This window comes from Arachis stenosperma, chromosome 9 (assembly GCF_014773155.1).
Source record: "Arachis stenosperma cultivar V10309 chromosome 9, arast.V10309.gnm1.PFL2, whole genome shotgun sequence".
NCBI classification, from domain to species: Eukaryota; Viridiplantae; Streptophyta; class Magnoliopsida; order Fabales; family Fabaceae; genus Arachis; species Arachis stenosperma.
In genome coordinates this window covers 5,884,572-5,905,684 of record NC_080385.1, presented here as the reverse complement: position 1 = coordinate 5,905,684, position 21,113 = coordinate 5,884,572, and the positions used below count along the sequence as shown (strand labels likewise).

Genomic DNA, 21,113 nt, shown 5'->3' with positions numbered 1-21,113 from the left:
AACATGGATTGGGAGCACAACATGCTCATACAAGTCTCATTATATATACAAAATAGATTAATCATTACTAGACACAAGAGTCAAAGCCTTGGATCATGTTTTACAAACCCAATAAAAAAATGGAACAATTCAACTCTACCATGGCATTTGAATGCCTCTCTTGAGTAATAATATCATATTTTTGGCACAACACCACAAGAATCAACTCAGATGAAACCAGGCATTGACAGTAATTGGCTTTCTTCTTCTACCAATTAAAAGTGTCATTCATTCGTAGCATAAATAAGAAAACAATACAATGAATTTCATTGCATGAGAACCCCACCAGACATCTAAAGTAGGAACAGAGAGCAAACACCCTAGGATCAGCAATTAGCAGAATACTACTAACATTACACTTTGTATGCTTCGCATCGCAGTATTTTTGAATTGACGGTTGGTTTCTGTGTTTCGTCGGACGGAAAATTATTTAAAGGGTGGCTGATTGAAAGTTCAATTGACTTTGTTCTTCTTTGCTTTCCATCTCCTTTACATTGTCTACTATGTGTTGTATTTTCTTCAATAGGCTCTCGTTATACTCGTCGACGTCAATGTGCTCAACTTCAAGATGTCTTTTGTAGGTGACAGACCTCTTTTTCTCTGCTGTCAACTGCTGATTTAATTCCCGAATTCTATCCCATTCGCCCTGGAAAATAGTATTAGAAAACAAAGAGGTAAGTGGGGGAAAATAAGCTGAAAACATGTAAAAGAACCAATATTATCCTGAAAAACTTCATTCTGAAATAGCCTGATGCTAATCTCCAACATTTAGCTTAATAGTGACATCATGATCCATCCAATTTGTCATTTCTAATCAATCTGGCATGAAGTAACTGTGAAGATAACTAATTTAGTAGTGCATAGCAATGGAAGAAGGAGAACTGACCGGATATTGTTTGTAGATGAAATCCCTTCTGCCACCTCCTGGACCAGCAAGAGGGTGTGTGTGTTCCTTTACAAAACATGTAACAACCCAGCTAAAGGATTTTACTTTCCTTACCATTATCATTGCCTTGCAACCAACCCTTGTCTCAGCCCTTTGCCGTATAACATTTTCACGCTTGTCAGTCATCCTGTATCCCTCTTTGTTGCAGACAAAAATCCGCCCAATAGTAGAATTATCGATCCTTGATCGCGAGAGTTTACTAACACGTACGATAAATCCAACACTCGTGGCATATGCATTGTAGAATACATGTGCCTCTGCTTCTGACTCAAACTCCTGTCCCACATAAGGTTCAACAGGTGAATTCCTGTAAATTCTCGACCTGGGGCTTTCAAGATTAGCAGCCACTTTACCTGCTGTAAGTTCCTGTAAATTCTCGAAAGATTGCGACTTTAAATCTGGGAATTGATGAATTGTATTACCAAGAACATCCCTTCTTTCCAGGTTTGAGCATGATCGAGTGAGCTTGGGAGAATCTCAGAAGGGGTTAGGGTTACAATTTATTTCACCATTAGGCTTAAATTTGGGCTTGGGGAGGATAAAGGCCTAAAGGGTTAGGGTTACAATTTTTTGTATAGAGACTTAATTGTATTTTTAAATTATTAGAAATTTAAATGTTTGTAAAATAAAAAATTAAGGATATATTTATTTTTTATAAAAAAATATAAATATAATTTGGTTTATATTGTGTAAATTGATTGGAACAAACCGAATCTAATAATTATAATAAGAACAATTAGGTTTATTATTTTTGTTATAATAAACCGATTTTATTCTGGTTTATTAAAAAATAATTTATTAACTGATTTAATAAAGATGTCCAATTATATTATAACACGTATGCACGTCTTTAAAAAAAGACATTTTTTATGTCTTTATGTAAGTGGCCTCTTTTTAGAAAAAATGCTATGCATCAGATCCTGGATTCTCTTAATTTTAGTTAGAGTGTGATATCATATATACAAATTTAAGTTAGATTAAGAAAAGAAAATATAAAAGAAACTATTTTTATATACGGAAAAGCTCTGCATACAAGCCATTAGGGCTTGTATGCTTTACAAGTTTATTAAACAATAAATTTAAAATACGCGCTCCTCCACGTACGTTGATTACACGCGCTATATAATATGCCGCGTATATCTAACTTCCAAATTTAAAATATTTGTTTCCTTCTTCGTTTTCGTTATTTTGAGATTTGGTTGTTCTTCTTCTCGCGCGTCTTCCCTCATTCTTCTCCATCGATCTTTTCCTCTTCTTTTCTCACTAGTATGTTCTTCGTTTACGTTATCTTTTTCTCTCTCTGCAACTCGAGCTTCGTTTTCTCTTTTGATTTGTTGTTTTCTGAAATCAAAGTTCGAACTCGTTTTGAAGATAATGGATCCTTCAAGCTCAGATTTTGTGCTGAATCCAGGCGATGTGGATTATGAATTCGAATCTAACGAAGTTCTTGAGGTTTGATTTACAGTAATTTGTATAGCATTGTGTAGTTTAAAAATTGCTGAACATTGTTTAATTACCTGGAATTTATAGCAGACGCTCGGGTGTAGATCAATTCTTCTTTGGGTGTATTTTAGCTATAAGTGTGGGTGTATATACACTTTACTGGTTTTTTGTTATTTTTAATTGAGTTGTTGTTGTTCAGGTGTATTATATCAGACATGATTGTGTGTTTTTAGTTTTTGATATGGTGTATTCTGCAGCCTGTGTATTGACAGTTTATGGCTTTAAAGGTCATTCTGTAGTTGAGTTGTTTCGGTTCGGGTGTATCATATTAGACATGATTGGGTGTATTTGTATCATATCTATGGGTGTATTCACAGTTCTGACACGGTGTATTGTGCAGCCTCTCTCGGTTGTTGATGACGAGCTTGTTCCGAAGGTCGGAATGACCTTTACGACCCTTGAAGATGCCGGAAAATTTTACAGGAACTACGCCAAGGCTGCAGGTTTCTCTACAAGAGTTCGGTGCACAAATAGGAAGGGAAACGAGATTAAGAATCAACTGATTACATGTAGCAGAGAGGGAAAATGGAAATCTAAAATATCTCCAACCGAGAAGATCAATCCGACAGCCGGTTTAAACTGTCCTGCAAGAATTTATATACACACATTGAAGGATGTCGGTGCTTGGATCATTTCAAAGGTTGTGCTGGATCATTCACACCCCTGCTGTCCAAGCAAAGCAGAGATGCTCAAACAGCACAGGGAACTAAGCATGTCCATTCGTCGTACGATAGAGAATAACGACGAGGCCGGTATCAGACCAAGCAAAACCTACCAATCATTTGTTGCGGCTGCCGGGGGTCACCGCGAGTTAAATTTTATCGAAAAGGACGTGAGGAATTACATTACCAGGGAAGTGCGGAATGTTTCCGAACAAGAAGATGCAAAGGAATTCGGGAAATATTTCTTAAGAATGAAAGAGAAGAATCCGAATTTCTTTTTTGAGCTCGAACTCGAGGAGGATCAATCGATTAAGCTGGCTTTTTGGGCCGACGCAAGAAGCAGAGCCGCCTTTGAGTATTTCGGAGACGTCATTTCATTCGACACCACCTACAATACAAACAGGTAACAAAATGTCCCTGTTTATGATGCTAAATTAATTTATTTTTACGAATCTGCAGCAGAGGTGTATATTGGCCGTTTCATTGGGTGTATTCGAAGCATTTTTGGGGTGTACCTAATGATTTTGCATTCTGTACCATGGTAATTCGTTTCAGGTATAATTTGGTCTGTGGTTCTTTTGTCGGGGTGAATCACCACGGTCAGTCAACACTTCTCGGATGCTCTTTGATGAAGAACAAAGAAATTGATTCATTCAAATGGTTATTTCAATGCTGGCTTCGTTGCATGGGAGGAAACGCTCCGAAAGGTTTTCTCACCGATCAGTGCGCATCAATGAAAAGGGCTCTAGAGGCCTGTATGCCAACAACAGTTCACCGCTTGTGTATTTGGCACATCATGAAGAAGATTCCAAGCAAATTAAACGGGTACAAGGAACATGCCGATATCGAACAACAAATGAGCCATGTTGTTTGGAACTCTCACAGCAAAGACTCATTCGATAGGAATTGGAACGATTTTCTGGTGAATTTTGGTCTTGCGGACAACAAGTGGCTTTCAGGTAATGTGTTTTTAAAATCTGCAGCAGAGGTGTAAATTGTACGATCTCTCGGGTGTATTTTACTGTGTGTGTTTGGGTGTATTATGCAGATCTGTACGAAGACCGTCACATATGGGTTCCTATCTATCTGGACCACCACTTCTGGGCAGGGATGAGAAGCACACAAAGGAGCGAGAGCATGCATTCATTTTTTAACAAGTACATCACCCGGAACAGCTCGCTCATTCAGTTCGTCAAACAGTACGATAATTGCCTCGGAAGCAGGGAGCAAGCAGAGAGAGAATCAGATGCTGCAGATTTTCATACGGTCATACCGTGTGCAACCAAATCCTCCATCGAAGCTCAGTTTCAAGATGCGTACACTCACGCAAAGTTTAGGGAAGTCCAAGCCCAATTCAGAGGAAAGGCGAATTGCATCACCAGATTAAAGAATTCCGCTCTAGGCTATTCAGTATACGAAGTCGCAGAACAAGTTTCCAGCTCAATATTCGACAAGTTCGCGGTTACCTACGACTCAGTTGCAGCCGAGGTAAAGTGCCAATGCTTATTATTCGAGTCGAGAGGGATACTGTGCCGTCACGCACTAAGCGTGTTAAGCTTCGAACAAGTAAGCCAAGTGTCCCCTAGATACATACTGGAACGATGGAGCAAGAAGGTAAAGAGGCAACACACACACATCAAGAGCAACCACGACGAGCCACTAATGGAGCCAAGAAGCAAGAGGTTCGACCAATTGGTTTTTTGTTCGCAAAATATTTGCGAATTTGCCTCCGAATCGGAGGAGCTGACTGCAATTCTGCACCGTGCGTACGATAACGTCATGGCCGAGATGGAAGCACTAAAAGGCAAAAGGAAGGGGACATCTTCTTTATCCCACGAAGACGCCAACTTGGAATCCGTTAACGAGCTTCAAAGCCCGCCAAGGATTCGAACAAGAGGACGTCCAAAAAACAGGCTAGGTTCAAAGCTGGAGAAACAGATTGCAAATGCCACAAAGAAGAAGAAGACGAAAGTTTTAAGCGAGGTAAATGTAATGTTCTTTAAATTTGTGGTGATTGAGTTTATTTTTCTAGTTAATAGTTTAGCTAATGCGTGAGTGTTATATTCAGATAAACCTGTTTGATGCTGCATCAGTGGCGCATTCAAGTTGCAGCCAATATCAGGGACAAGTTATAAATTATCAGTTCAGGGTATCAGCAACAGGGGATAACTCTTTGGGTGTATAGTTATAAAGAGTATGGGTGTAAAATCACTGTTACTTTTGGGTGTATTTTTGTTAATTGACAATTTACATATAGACACATATATAGATACATATAGAACAAAAGCTGTAAAATTTCACAGGTTTATGGGCGTATATTTCAGTTGATGTTTTTTTTTTCATATTTTAGTACATGTAATTCATTCATTTTGAATACAGCACAGACAATTGGGTGTATATTTTATTCAACCTCGGGTGTATTATTAGACTTGCGTTGGGTGTAACAGTTTATAATATGCGTATGCCTTGATTTTTTGCTTTATGTTTTACCACCTGTAATACAGTTTTTGAATACATCACAGACAGTTTACCAGCACAGATAGTTTAACTATGGGAAAAAATATACATGGAATAGAAGTTGTTGATAAATGGCAAATATTTACATCATTTGTTCAATTTACAAACTACCCAGTTTCTATATCAGCAGAATTAATCTGACAAAACAGACTCAATAATACAGAGGATGGCTTCGACAGCCTTATAGCACTACTCTCTCTAATTGCCCGATCTCTCTGTGTATTCATCTCACTGAATAGTATCCGGGAAGCATACTCCACTCTATAGTGGTCCACCTCCTCCTACAATTAAAAAGTATGTTATGTTTAAACAGAAATATTAATTCAGTAAAGTAATACAGAGTTATATAGTTCTAAAGACAGTTACCTGTGTCCAATTATCCCATTCATATTTTCCCTTTTTAATGTTTTCCGTGTCTATTAACTCAAGCCACTTCATTACGTAGATAGCGCAGTCATAGCTGAAAACGAAGAAAATAAATTACAAATCTCATTTAGGAAAGTTTAATGTTCAGAGTCACAAATTTATACCTTGTTTTTTGGCCTGAAATTTTAACATATGAGGCTTTAATTTCCTTCTCCTTCTCGCCTTTCTCGAGAGTTTTCCCGCCGGCATATGTTATCAATCTTGAAAATACATATCCCTTAAATACCAAAACAAATCAGTAATACACCCGAATGAATGGACAAGATACACCCAACTGAATATGGAATATACACCCAACTCAACCTTCAAAATAGACCTATCTATTAAAGTAAAGAAGACAGAGGCAACTTACAGTGAATTTATTAATGTCCTTTCTCTCATCGCTTGGAGCTTTTTTGTGTAGCGGGTCAAGTATTTGACATTTCCGCTTTGTTGTATTTATCAGCCATAACCACCAATGTCCCGAGTGGCAAACAGGAGCAAAAATCTGAAGGATTGCCACATTTCAACAGTCTGTTATTTTATTTGGCATATAAGTGAATAAGCGTACTAACAAATTTACGAAACGAAAACTTACATATGGATGCGAACTTAATTTTTTTCTATCTATGAATTCAATGAAACTCGGGTAGGCTTCCACCCTGAATTCTTTGTTCGTTTTCGGGGATATGAATTCCCCCCTTGGGTGATCCGAAAGTGCCATGCTCTGCAAGAATTGCGATACAAGAAATGAAAAACCGAAAATACACAACATACACCCAAATCAAAGCACAAAATACACCCAAATCAAAGCATAAAATACACCCAAAGTTCATAGAAGTAACACTTACCACAATATCAGGGGGGAGACAGTATATTTGTTCCTGAAACCTCTTTTCATTTTTCTGGTTTAGGATGAGGCAGATGGAAGATGCAATCTAGAAATATATGCCGAAATCAATTTTACATTAATAAACGTCGCAGTTGATTTTGGTGTAAAAACATTAATGTTAGTCTAAAATTACCTGAGATTCTATATCACTGTTTGCCTGGAGGGATGCAAGGTGCATTCTGATCAAAATGTATTCTCCTTGGCCAATTAGAGTGCACATCTCCTCATACTCGTTAGTATTTCCATCTGCGTCTTCCTTCAGTCTCGTCCCCCAGATGTAGCACTTTTGTTTCATATCATCCGGAATTTGATTTATTCCCCCAGGAGTCTCAAACTTTGCAGAACTTTCTCCCCCAGTCTCCCTCTGAATTTGTGGACTTTCGTCTTTTCCCTTTGACGCACTGCTTGCTAACTTTTGGACCAAACTGTCCAATTGTTCTAGCATAGTTGCAGTTTCTGGAGATTTTTCCCTTTCTGTCTCCTGCGTCGACGCCCCCTCCTGGCTTGAATCTGTCAATCCGAGGCTGAATGATGGCATCCCCGGATCTGTTTTAGGAACATAGGTTGCTGTCCGTGCCATCATCAATAGCGCAGCAGCGTCCTCTGCGTCTGGATGACTGCATCATTATGTATAAGAATAAGAGTAAGAATAAGAATATACGGATGATAAGCAAAGATTGATTCTAGTCTAATGAACTTACATTTTTGTTGGAGCTGGGGGAAGCTTGGGTGTTGTTTCTTGAAGTTGTTTGGGGGTTTCAGGAGTGCTGCACAGTTACACAAAATTAATCAGGAAGAATATAGACCCAAACTGTTATCAAATATACACCCAAACTCTAAATAAATATACACCCAATATTATTTTCTTACGTTTCTCTAGCCCCTTCAATCTGTAGCATAGGGGTTGGTTCGGAATCTGCGTCAGTGGTTGTTTGCTGGGATGCCGGCACAAAAAACTGGATCGGGACTCTAAACAAGAATAAAAATGAAAGGTTAACAACATATTTGAAAATAATAAGGTTATAAGGTTGAAATATTCTTGGAAAACTCACATTGCAAGCGCTTCCGACGGCGTTTGTTCCCTAACAACCATTATATTGGAATCATTCGGAGTCAACCTAAAATACACCCAAAGAAGGTTGAAAAATACACCCGAATAATTCAAAAAGAAGACGGGCTTTGTTTTTTGAGAACTTACATAATTGCAGTTTTTGCTTTTTTTTTCTGCCTTTTTTTTCTTGAATAAAATAATAAAGGGCTTTTTTTTCTAAAAAAAATATATACAGAATTAGAAGTAGAAGTTATTAGAAGAACAAAAGTAACGGTTATTTGAAAGAGAAATTACATGCTCTGAGACGGCTGGTTTACACTACTCTGTTCTGTGCGTGCTTGAGAGGAAGGATCATCACTTCCCAAGTTCACAGCCGGTAGTCTAAACAGATTTCATGTTATTCAAACGAAATATACATCCAACTTAGTAAACAAGATACACCCAACTTGATCCACAAAATACACCCAAATTGTTTCACAGAATACATCCAAATCATGATAACAAGATTTTATTAAATAATAAAGCTTCTTACGTTTCAGAGGACACATAGCGACCTTCTGTCGATCGCAGGTCAGCTTGGTTGTCCCTGCGAAACAAGATACAGTTATTAGCAAACAAAAGACACCAAAATCTCAAATACACAGCCCAGCAAGACATACCCCTCTGTAGCAGATTTATGAACGTTTTCCCCTAGCCATTCATCAAGTTCGTCACTCGATATTTCATATCTCTCACTACATTCATAAAATAAGATATTAACAAAAATAATTACGATGATAGACCGTAGTATAGCTTACGAGGTACTGTACCCGTCAAAGTATTGATCTTCCTCAGGAAGTGAATCCTCCACAACAACTTTTTTCTTTTTTTTTTGTGGTGTTCTGGGTGGAAAAAAAAAACAGTACCAATCAGAAATAAAAAATTAATTTTATCACAGAATTTTATCCAAAGAATTGCTTACTTTTTTGGAGTTGTTTTTGTTTTTTTCTTTTTCTTCTCCTTCTTCCCAGGTGATGATTCTTCGCTCCTATAAGTCAATAAAAGACACTTCAGTTAATACACAAAATCTTTATAAAGAAGCCAAAAGAAAGGAGTAATAATTTCAGGACATTACTCATCACTTGGTTCAGATTCAGATTCTGAGTCAGAATCTGACTCCTCTTGCCTCTGCTTTCTTTTTCTTGAGTCCATTTTGGAAGGCAAACAATTGTCATTTAGAACATACTAAAAATACACCCAAAATGAATTCACGAGATACACCCAACTAAATATACAATATACACCCAACGCAGCAAACGAAACACACCCTGCTTAATAAGCTACATACACCCAACGTGGACAAACAAAATACACCCAAACCGAAAAAGAAATTACACCCAAGTATGGTACTTACTTTTTCTCCTTTTTGCCGGGGTGTTTTCTTCCCGAATCCTCTGAGTCTTCTTGAGCCTCAGACTCAGAGGTAGAAGTATCACTGTCAGTAGTTTCTGTGTCCGAAGACGATGTTGGGCTCGCCTTCCTTTTTTTTATTTTTTTTATTTTTTTTATTTCTTGTTTTTTTTCTTTTTTTTTCTTTTTTTCTCATTTTTTCTCTTGTCTCTGCCAACTTCACAATCCCCTGAAACATGAGATATTTTAGTTAGCACCATTCGGGTAAATAAAATACACCAACTTATTATGATTACTCACCAAAATTTTCTCTCTCTCTGCATTCATTCTTTCCACCAACTGCTCCTTAGTCCAGTTGGCAATCCATGGCTTTGGTGGTCTTTCAACCCTGTTCTTGCCTTTGTTTTTTGAAAGATGAAAGTAGATTATCATCAGGGCGAAGAGGCAGCCATTGATTGCCTTCTTCTTCTTCTCTTGATAGTCTGTTATGCCCTTGATCATGAAGGTCAAAACATGCCCCCCCCAGTTTCTCTCCTCTAAACCCTAAACCCTAAACCCTAAACCCTAAACCCAGGTGCACGGGCGATATTTTGTTTATCGTCGTTGGCAAAAGGAACGCCATCTGTATGTAAAGGATGAATATCCTCTTGAACATCAGGCGTTCCTCTTCGTTGCCAACGCCGATTTCCATCATTTCATCGGTAAGACTTTTGAGGGTCTTACCCTGGAATCTTCTATAAATTATTTTGTCATCATCAGAAAGTTTCTTATAGTCAACTTTCTCAGGAAATAGATCTCCTACAAAAAGGAAGACAACAAAGCATCCAAGTCGGTTCAAATACACCCAAGCATCAGGTTAATATACACCCAAGCAACAACTTAATATTCATCTATAATTTTGAGCTAATTACCTGTTGCATTGATGCCAAGCGCATCACCTATTTTTTTTGGGGTTATTTGGAAAGAACCATATCCTGTCTTCAGTTTGTTCTCCCCAAGTTTGAAGTTGTTTGCCAGCTCCCTTAAGAGTTGGTGATCCACCCTCAGTGGTGGGATGTGCATCAACCCACCGAATCCAAGATCCCTCACAATCGCCTTCTTTTCCTCAGTCATGTTTCTGAACTTATCATTCAGGAGATGTGTGGCATATTTAAGGTCTTTAGTTTGGTTTCTTGCTGCCATTTCCTCTGAAACTAAAAATACACCCAAAGATATCAGTAATATACACCCATATATATATGACTCAGATACACCCATTGATAACAAAAAGATACATCCATTGATAACAGTAAGATACACCCATATATATGAATCAGATACACCCAAAGATATTCGCAAGATACACCCATTGATAACAGTGAGATAAACCCATAGATATTATTCAGATACACCCAAAGATGTCAAACAAGATACACCCATTGATTACAGTGAGATACACCCATAGATATTATTCAGATACATCCATATAGATATCAGTCAGATATCACTCAACCATGCTTCAATATCGAGCCACATTACAAGGTTAAGCAGTTTACACCCCCGAATCTACGGAATAAACCCCCAAAAATCAACAAAAATAGCAGGAGAACTTAGAATAACAATGTAGAACGACGTAGAACTTAGAAGAACGACGTATAACTTAGAACAGTGTAACAAAGAAGCAAGAGTAATAGTAAACCCTAGAAGAACGACGTAGAAGAAAAGTAAAATATACAGTATTTTAATGGACTTACGTTGAGTATTCTTGGTTTGTTTTTTCTTCAGATTCTTCACAGAGAGGTTGATGGTGTTTTGATGCAGTTTTCGAACTACCATTTCTATATTTTGAAACTTGATTTTCGCTCGAAAATGAGAGGGTTTCGTTGTTTTGAAAGCGCCTTGAGAAATGGAAGAAGTGGAAGAAGTGGAAGAGTCTGTCATACGTAACCGTTCGAATGTTGAGCGCGTGATTTTGACGCGCCATCTTATCTCTCTTCATACGCGTGATTTCTGTTTGGGCTGGGCCAACTTGTTTGCTTGTAGGCTTGTATGTGTAGCAGGCCCGTTTTATATATTTCTATTTAGAAAACAGAATGTGAGCATTAAAATCAATACCTAAACAAAAATAACAAGACTTTTAAAATATAAAAATACTAAAATATTTGACTCTTTTATTATGATAACTAAATTTCTTTTTTGAATGAATGTTCGAAGATCATGTAGCTCAACACTAAATCATGGTTCAAGTGCATCAGCACCGAAATTCTTTCAACTTTCTTTTAAACAATTAGATTGAAATTAAGATTTTTTTAAATATATATAAACATTAAAACAAAAGAATTACAATATTTGTAAGTATTAGAACAAATTTGTAATAATATTATATATAGGTTGGGAGAAAAGCTGCTTCAATCCAAAGTTAAAATATAAAGAAAATATTGAATTTAGTTCCTAAAATTATGCTCGAGCTTCAATTCAATTTTTAAAATTTTAATTGCTTTAATTTAATTTCTAAATTTTTTAAATTTTAATTATATTAGTCTCTATAATAGTTTTTGTCACAGAGTCAATTAAAAAATTTAGAGATTAACTTGAAGCAATTAAAATTTTAAAGATTTTTTTAAAATTTGAGAATAACTTCAACGACTAAACTGAATATTTTCTCTTAAAATATATGTTTAAACTTCTGAGTTAGAACAAATCATACATTCAAAATATAAATCTATAAATCAAATGTGAGTCATAACAAAACACAATCAAAGGTCCACCGAATAAACCAATTTACGGAATTCAAACCTTATATATTTTCAGATATTAAAATTATAATTTATACTTCATGTAATATTAAATTTATGTAAAACTATATTCTTTTATGAACTACATATTATTTTTGCTGTAAAAGGAATACAAGTTTCTAGTAAAATTATTTTTTCTCCTGAGGAAAATTGTTGCCTAGTTTAAAAAACTGTAAATATAAGCATACATACTTATATTATATTTTTAATTGAGTCTCTAACCTTGTTTTAAATTTGTAATTATATTTTTATTGTTTTAAAAATATTTGACTTAATAAAATATACCAAGACATATTTATTAATAGTTAATATTTTAAGATAGATAAAAATAATTTTGTAACATTTATTATTAATAGAGATTTAATAATAAAGTAAAAATTAATACACAGATTTAATTGAAAACTTTTTAAGTGTAAACATCTAGTTACAAATATCAAGAAACTATATAAAGACAATTTAACTTTTTTATAAATATAAAATGAAAAAAGTTTAAGGACTAGTAATTTTAAGTTATATTGGTCAATATTTTTAGTTAACAATTCAACCTTTTTAGTTTAGCAGTTTAACACTATACTTTTAATCAATATTTTTAAATATTATTGGTTAATTATTGAAAAGAATTGTACTAATTTTATAATATTGCTCATATAAAATTTATTAAATTGGTAGATAATTTATTTAGTAGATAATTCAAAGTAAAAGTTGTAAGTAAAGTAAAAAAAAAAAATATTTTTATTAATGTGAGCTATTTTGTTAGAAGCAAATTCATTCAACATTTTGTGAAAAGAAATTGTGGATAGTATTTTTGGCAAAAATGTCTATATATTTTTTTTAATCTTTAGTTAAGTTATTCAATCACAAACACACAATAAAATTTAAAAAGCTCAACAAAATAAAATAAGTTGACCTAATAAAATAACATCTAAATATATAAGAAATTTTTTAAAATCAAAGCCATGGATTCTCCTGACCAAACAAAATAAAGCCAAAATTCTAGTTTACAAGCAAGAAATACAAATAAAACACCATATAAGATTATTATCAAAATTTGATCTTGCTAAGACTACTCTGCATGCCCATGTATATGAAGACAAGATATGAAAAAATCATAACATATAAGTTGACACCGAAATGGTACAGATAAATATCTTGTTCAACGTAAACCATTACTCCCTCTAGCGGTTTATGCACACTTTCTCACACACGTAAACTGTTACTGCTAGTAGCGGTTTATTGCCAAGCATAAATAAAGAAACCGCGACAGCTTCTACCGGTTTCTGTGTTCCCCCATTTGTATGTAATCCGCGACTGGTTACAGCGAATTATGTGTTTTCGTAAATCGTTATTGTCAGTAACGATTTCTATAGATATATGAAACAATGTATTTGCGTCTTCATGTATGAAAGAATGCAATTGCATAAATTTAAAGAGTAATCAATTTATTTATGTAAATTGTCCTAATTTTAAATTGAATTTTTAAAAACAGTGGATATATATATATAAAGAAAAAATCTACAGAATAATATTATTTCAATCAATTAATTTAAAAATAACAAACAACTAAAAATAATTAAATATTAGTAAAAATTCAAAACTAAAAATAATAGAAGCATCCAAAACTTTAAGTAAAAATTAAAAAACATTTGAAAGTGAAACAAAACAAAATAAAGTTTGAATTTATAGTTTATGATTTATGGTTTAAGATATAAATTTAATTTTGGTGTACTGTTACTTTAAAATTATTTTAATCACATAATGGTTATATTAATAAAAATAATTATTTTTTACATTAATAATCATTTAAGAGAACGGTTATGATTACATAATAGTCAGTACATGAAAATTAAACACTTAAAATATATGATTTATGTTTTAGAATTTAGATATTATGATTTATAATTTATAATTTAGAATTTAGTGTTTATAAATTATAATTTAGGATTATGATTTATGATTTCAAGTATAGCATTAACAAATCATAAAAGTTATAAATGGATAATTGAAATGTGAGCAATAACAATATACAACTAGAAGGTCAGGCCAACTTATATCACCTCAATACATAAATATTTTAAGTTTTTAACGCTCATTTTAATCTCTTAATTATCAATTACTTCAAAATTATCACGGAGTTAAGTTGGCCTCAGTAATCAGTATCATTTACGTCATGCTTTTATTTTATGTTTTCATGTAATACTAAATTTATGTCAAACCATTTTCGGGAAGAATGACAAAGGATTTGAGAGATTCAGATTCTGATATTCATAGCAAAATAAATAGAGTACTTAGTGAGGCAGTAGTTTACACCGTTTAGAGAGTGAGAAGAAACTAATAAATAGCTTAGCAAATAATAATTAGTTTGTTTTGATTTTTGTGTATATTAATCTAGTATATTTTAATAATAAGATGACATTTCAAACACACTTTTATATTTGTTTCTACAGGATTAGTTTTTAACTTTATATTTTTTTCGCAAAAAGAAAAAATTCTAAACATGAACATTCGCATGTATCGTTACCTTATAAAGAGAGAAAATGTTGTAGAACATTTGATATATACGTGTAAGCACCTGCTTAAGTACATACATACTAATTATCCTAATACAGCAGCAACGCCAATGTTCTAAACCAAATAAGGACTATCTATCAGTTGATACTAGAAAGATTACAATTCTAAGATAAAACCAATATTTTCATCGGCATAACATGTTGGCAATGCATCTAACATGGTCTTAAAATCAGCGTTCTCATCAACCTTGAACGAACAAATAACCTTGACAATCTTCAAGGCATGCCACCAGCATTTTGTATTACTTGAACTGCAGTGGCACTTCCCTTCCTTTCTTCCCATCAATATCTCATACAAAAACTGTTGTTTTTTGCAAAATAACAAATGGAGTTAGAAAGAACACATTATACGGTCACTGCTGGGATGGAAGTACTGTTGTGGTTGTAAATGCAAGACTCGAGAAAATTGGAGAATAATGACATACCTCAATGAATGCTTTACTATGAACATAATAGCGAAAACTCAATGAAATAGAGTTCGGGCAGCAACTTGAAAAAAAGTAATTCATAAAAGGGAAATAGTGAGCTTCATATTTCGGAGAAAACTGTAATTCCAAGCATTTTATAGTTGGAGGAATAGATGAAACTTGCAATGCACCCTGCTCTGGTTTAATCTACATAATTCAGACAAACAAACAAATAAATAAAATAGGCAAATATGCAAACAGAATGAACCAATGTAATAGCAAGTGTATACTTACTAGAACTGGCCAACAGATAAAGAGGGAGACTGATGCCCAAATCTTTTGGGGTTTAATGTTTTCGACAAATTTCCTCAAGCTACAGAGGCTCGGAAAATCCACACCCGTAAATAAACTATTGACTTCCAATTGATTAGAACTTTTCTGAAAAGATATACCAGGTTTGTTGTCTCCCACACCCTCATACGCAAATGATAATAAATTTCGAGCATCAATGTTAAGCTCCTCCATGTTAGAGCAGTATGATAACTTCAAGACCTTGAGTTGAGCACTCGAAATATTAATCCTCTGAGACATAGAGCAATAGTATAGTTCCAAACTCTCAAGGAAAGGAAATTTAGAAAATAGTTCAAGAAACCATTTGTCTCCAATATCAATGCTCCTCAAATTCCATAAGCACAACCATCTCAAATTTGTGCAACTATATAAATTCAGTTTGAAAGATGCATCTGGATCAAGATTTAAACGTAAGCTCTCAAGATTTTGAGCATCAATATATACTTCCCGCATTCCTTGAACATAAGCTTTCTTGAGCTTATGTAAACCATGCAAGAATAGTGATTCCACAAGACTGAACGCAAACACTTGAGGAATTCCGCTAATGGGAGGGTTATATACAGCACAATCGACCACCGTTAAATCTTCAATTAGAGGACAATGAGAAATGAGACGCTCTATAATCCCTTCATGTGCAAAAAGTAGATTGCATAGTTTTATTATTCTCACTGAGTAAAGCTTGATGGAATGGGTGAGGAATTCTTGGTCAACTCTGATTCCGCCCATCAACACCAACTTAGTAAGTGATTTGGATTCAATGACACTGAGTGGAAGCTCATAAAGTCTGTCCGGACTGTATCCCCCTACATAGTAACCAGGGAGGCCAAGCTGTAAATGTAATACTTGGCCACAACTTTCAATAGCCATCTTCATCCATAGATCAACATGGTGGGCCATGCACTTATGGTCTACATAGTCAATAATGAGCTTGAATTCTTTGATTGCTAAGCCTAGGTCACGGAGCCTCAGCGATTTTCTCCCAACATAGTCAATAACTTTGTCTATTTTGCTATGATAATTGTCTACCGTTACATCTTGACTCCTAAAAAGCTGATCGCTGCAAATAGACAATATCGGAAACGTAGACCATGTTTCTCTCCAAGCCTTTGATAAAACACTAGTCCTGGCAGAATCTCTGTCCGGAAGCCTTGCGAGAATGTCATGAAGTATAGCTTCTGGCAAACCAGATATTTGGTCCATTTTTTCCCAGCTTCAGTACTGATAGCGAGTATAATATCATAGATGGATACGTTGCAACTCATAAAAGTGCGAAGAAAGAAAGAAAAAAAAAGAAAAAGAAAATACATGTTTATTATCAAAATGATTCATATGGGAAGCGAGGGATTTATGATTATGAATGACTTTCAACCAAGTACAATGATGAGATTTTTCATTGTAAAATTCATCAAATGCTCATCAAATTTTCATCATGACCCAAAATGCTCCATCTGAAACTCATAAAATACTATAATAATAATAATATAAAGATGAAAGATCAATGTGGAACCTATCTAGATGAGTTAAGACAAAAGAAAGAACAAGGGGCTAATTTTTTTCTCTATGGAACTAAGATGATTGATGTACTCAACCATCGTAATTTTTAGTGCTTTTTAAAATCGTGAAACATATAAAAATCGGTTCCTAATCCAAATTAAACATACCACATTTGAAATTAACATTCCAAATTTCAGAAAAATACCATTGTTAAACTAATATAAAAAAAATAAAGTGCACATGTCAGACTCTATCCCCTTTATCACTAAAAAAAATTCCATTTTACACTCACCTTATACAGTGAAAGGAGAGGTTTTATTTGGTGATCTGATGAGAAAATATCTTTATTCGAGTTTTTTTTTTAAAAAATCTTATAAAAAAAATTTATGTTTGAATATTTCATGCAAAAGATTTTTTGTATTTATCAATTATATTTAGATATAATAAAATAAAAGTATTTTTTATTTATTTATTATGTAAAAAATATTTATTTAAAAAAATCTTTTAAAAAAATATAAATTATAATTTTTTTAAAAAAATAATTTTTATTTTTGAGTATTTTTACTTTTACTAATAGAATTTACCAAATACGCTAAAAAAATAAAAAATACAAAAAGGGATTACATTTTTTGTTTATGAAGGCTGTAGTTTATAAATATAAAATTAATTTTGTTATTCATATATAAAAAACTAATCATCAAATTAGTCCATCCTGAAAAAAGATAAATTATTAAAATAGTATTTAAAAATTTGCACTGCTAATAAAACAAATTCTAAAAATACTAACAACAAATAAATTTATAAAAATTTAAAAATACGACAAAAAATGGATATTAAATATATATTCAAAGAAATGAGTTTAAGTGTTTAACGGAATCCTTCCTATGTAAAATTTTCAGAAAATAAATGGGAACTCAACTTTACAGGACGAGCATTTTCATATTAAACTAAAAATAAATAAATATAAAGCACATAAAGTTTTCAGCATCACCCAAAATATTGTGGCATGTAGACGATAGTTTAAGTGTTTAATCGAACCCTATGTAATATTTTCAGAAAATAAACTTTAAGGACTTAAAGGGTGAAAAAAGGATCTACAAACAGAATGAAATAAAGCTATGATTACAGATTTGAGGAAAGAGCATTTACCGAAGAAATTTTGCGGCTTCGTTTAGTCTTTCTCCAACTCCATTGTTGAGGACTCTTCGATACGCTAATGATCTGATCCCTCTTCTACAAATAATTAATAATCATTATCATAATCAGTTATCATAATAATATATTATGATTTTTAAATTTAAAGTAACTAAAATTTTAATGTTTCCATTTTATACCTTGTAACTTTAAAGAAATTAGTCATATAATTTTATACGCAGCGTGGTAACGTATAACACAATCAGAAAACAATCACCATAAAAGACTATGTATGTTTCAAATTAAAGAACATCTCTTAGATAAAAAGTACAAAACCACGAGAATTGGGACCCTCACCTTCTTGATTTAATTCGGGGTTTTGACGGTGAGAATGAGAGCAAGAGTTTGTGGATTGGTCACCACCGAACGTGTGGGAGAGGAACGACAAGTGTGTTCAAAACTCCAAATCTAATCTAATTTGAAAATACATCAAATCAGGTTTACTTTTTGTTTAAATAAAAACTGAAATATTTGATCTGGATTTTTAGTGTAGAGCAGTTTGTTATTTGGCACCGGTGGTCTTTTTTGGATCATTAAATAGTTCATAATAAAACATATTTTTTAATTTTTTTTAATAATTATTAAATAATTTTTTTTATTTAATTATAAATTAATCTCATATATTTTATTTAATTATAAAAACTATTTTTTATTTTATAAATAATTATTTTATCATAAATCTATCATGTTTATTAATAATTAAGAACAAAAATAATAATGGATTAGATCTTCCATTGATCCTAATAAATTTTTTGGCCATTCCTATCGATTAAAAAATTATATTTAATCCGTGACGTTCATGATGAACCATAAAATCGTGTTTGATTGAAAACCAATCGATTGGATTACAGTTTACCACTAAAAAATCGATTGAAAATTGTAAGAAAGCATGGTTTTCGCATAAATCAATCGATTGAACAATGAATTAAATGTGGATTTTGTATAATTCAATCGATTGTTTAGAATTTTCAATTGATTGAATGCTTCAAAATAACCTGAGGTCTCACAATTCAATCGATTGCTTTTGTTACTCAATCGATTGAATTCACCAAAACAATATGAATTTACCAAATTCAATCGATTGAAGTGTGCTACCCAATCGATTGAAATGTGTACTACGCCTATTTCAATCTTGTTATTGTTTTTAGAAATTATCTTGTTATTCATCTATCTTATCTTTAAAATTCTATCTTCAATTTTTGCGGTTTTATTTTGATTTAGATACTCTAATCTTATCTTTTCCTTAATATTAACATTATAAATTGGTGAATAATCCATCACTAATTATTCAATCCCACCATTGAAATCGTGTATCATTTTCTTTGATTATAAAAAATTTCATTGTTTTTCTTTGGAACATCCATCTACTCAATATCTATTTTTTTAATTTTTTATCTGTCTATTTAATATCCACTGTTTCTTCATCGTTCAATCGATTGGTTAATATGACCAATCGATTGACTTATGCTAAAACCATGGCAATTTTCAATCGATTGTTTAGTGGTAAACTGTAATCCAATCGATTGAGTTATAATTCAATCGATTGGTGTGATAGTCCAATCGATTGGTTTTCAATCAAACACGATTTTATGGTTTATCACGAACGTCACGGGTCAAATATAATCTTTTAATCGATTGGAATGGCCAGGATCAATGGAAGATCTAATTCGTTAGTGTTTTTATTCTTGATTGTTAATAAACATGATAGATTTATGATAAAATAATTATTTATAAAATAAAAAATAGTTTTTATAATTAAATAAAGTATATGAGGTTAATTTGTAATTAAATTCAAAAAAAAACTATTTAACAATTATTAAGAAAACTTAAAAAATATGTTTTATTATGGATCATTTAATGGTCCAAACGTTATGGGACCACCGAATCCTAAACCTTGTTTATTTGTTGTTTAATTGAGTAAAATCTCTACATCTTTATTGCTTTCCTCTCTTTTCTTTTAACCCTAATATTCACAAATCAAAATAGTTCAAATTTCATATTTAAATTTCAAACGTGGCTCAATCTAAATATTTAAATCAAATGTCGTTATATAATATTCTATTTTTATAATTAAATTAAATCGTTCATCTCTCAAACTTTAGGTGACTATTATATGGTGATGGTTTCAGTGGCTAAGAGAAGGGGGGTTGAATCTTAGTCCCCTTTTTTGCTTGATGATACTTGCTGACTTGTTAGACCAATTCTGGAAACTTTTAGTCTTTTTATCTCATCACTGCACACGAGACTTTTTCTTTTGTCTCGTCCCTAGCCACGAGACTTTTCTTTTTGTCTCGTCACTTGGCATAAGATAATTTTGGTTTTTGCTCCTGTGTAGTAGAAAACAGAAATGGAGTAGAAAGGAGAGAAGATTGCACCCAGATATATCCTGGTTCGGCTGCTAAGTGCAGTGCAGCCTACATCCAGTCTTCATCACAAACATGATGGAATTTCACTATAATCAATCTGATTACAACTTGTAAAGTGCTAACCCAACTTACAAGGGGATTCCCACAGAATCATGAAACACAACATAGATGAACAAAGGAACTCTAAGACATCTATGGCTTTTAATTTTGCACTCTCTGCCTTTTTCCGCTCTATGGCTTTTTCATACAAACCTCACTGTTTTCCTTTTTCCATGAGACTCAAGACATGACAAAATTAAACAGAAAAATTACAAAATAGAGAACATTGAAAGAGAAGAGAAAACTGTTAGCTCAGGTAGCTCTGAGAACTCTGTGCCTTGCACTCTCAAATTTTCTCCTTGCTTCAAACAGTGGCTGTTCTCCCTTATTATAGAAGAGAGAAGCCTCCACTTATTGAAGCCAAAAAACCGAACCAACTTCTTCCTCCTTCAACAAACATAACCGGTTCGGCCACATAGAGAGAGAAGAGATAACTATGCTAAACCCAACATGCAAT

General features: G+C 33.3%; 2 protein-coding genes across 2 annotated transcripts; both read right to left on the bottom strand.

Moving 5' to 3' along the window:
• Window positions 1–469: 469 nt before the first annotated feature.
• Window positions 470–1,416, bottom strand: LOC130948930 (protein FAR1-RELATED SEQUENCE 1-like). Its single transcript, XM_057877789.1, has 3 exons — window positions 1,408–1,416; window positions 926–1,351; window positions 470–685 (listed from the first exon to the last, which is right to left on the bottom strand). Exons 1-3 carry the CDS (start codon window positions 1,414–1,416, stop codon window positions 470–472), a joined length of 651 nt encoding a protein of 216 aa, XP_057733772.1.
• A 13,310-nt stretch (window positions 1,417–14,726) lies between these two features.
• On the bottom strand, window positions 14,727–18,673 carry LOC130951516 (FBD-associated F-box protein At5g60610-like). The gene is made up of 5 exons (XM_057880184.1): window positions 18,489–18,673; window positions 18,147–18,230; window positions 15,447–16,721; window positions 15,171–15,359; window positions 14,727–15,046 (listed from the first exon to the last, which is right to left on the bottom strand). The coding sequence occupies exons 3-5, from the start codon at window positions 16,701–16,703 to the stop codon at window positions 14,843–14,845; spliced, it is 1,650 nt and encodes a 549-aa protein (XP_057736167.1). The 5' UTR covers window positions 16,704–16,721; window positions 18,147–18,230; window positions 18,489–18,673; the 3' UTR covers window positions 14,727–14,842.
• Between the last annotated feature and the right edge of the window lie 2,440 nt (window positions 18,674–21,113).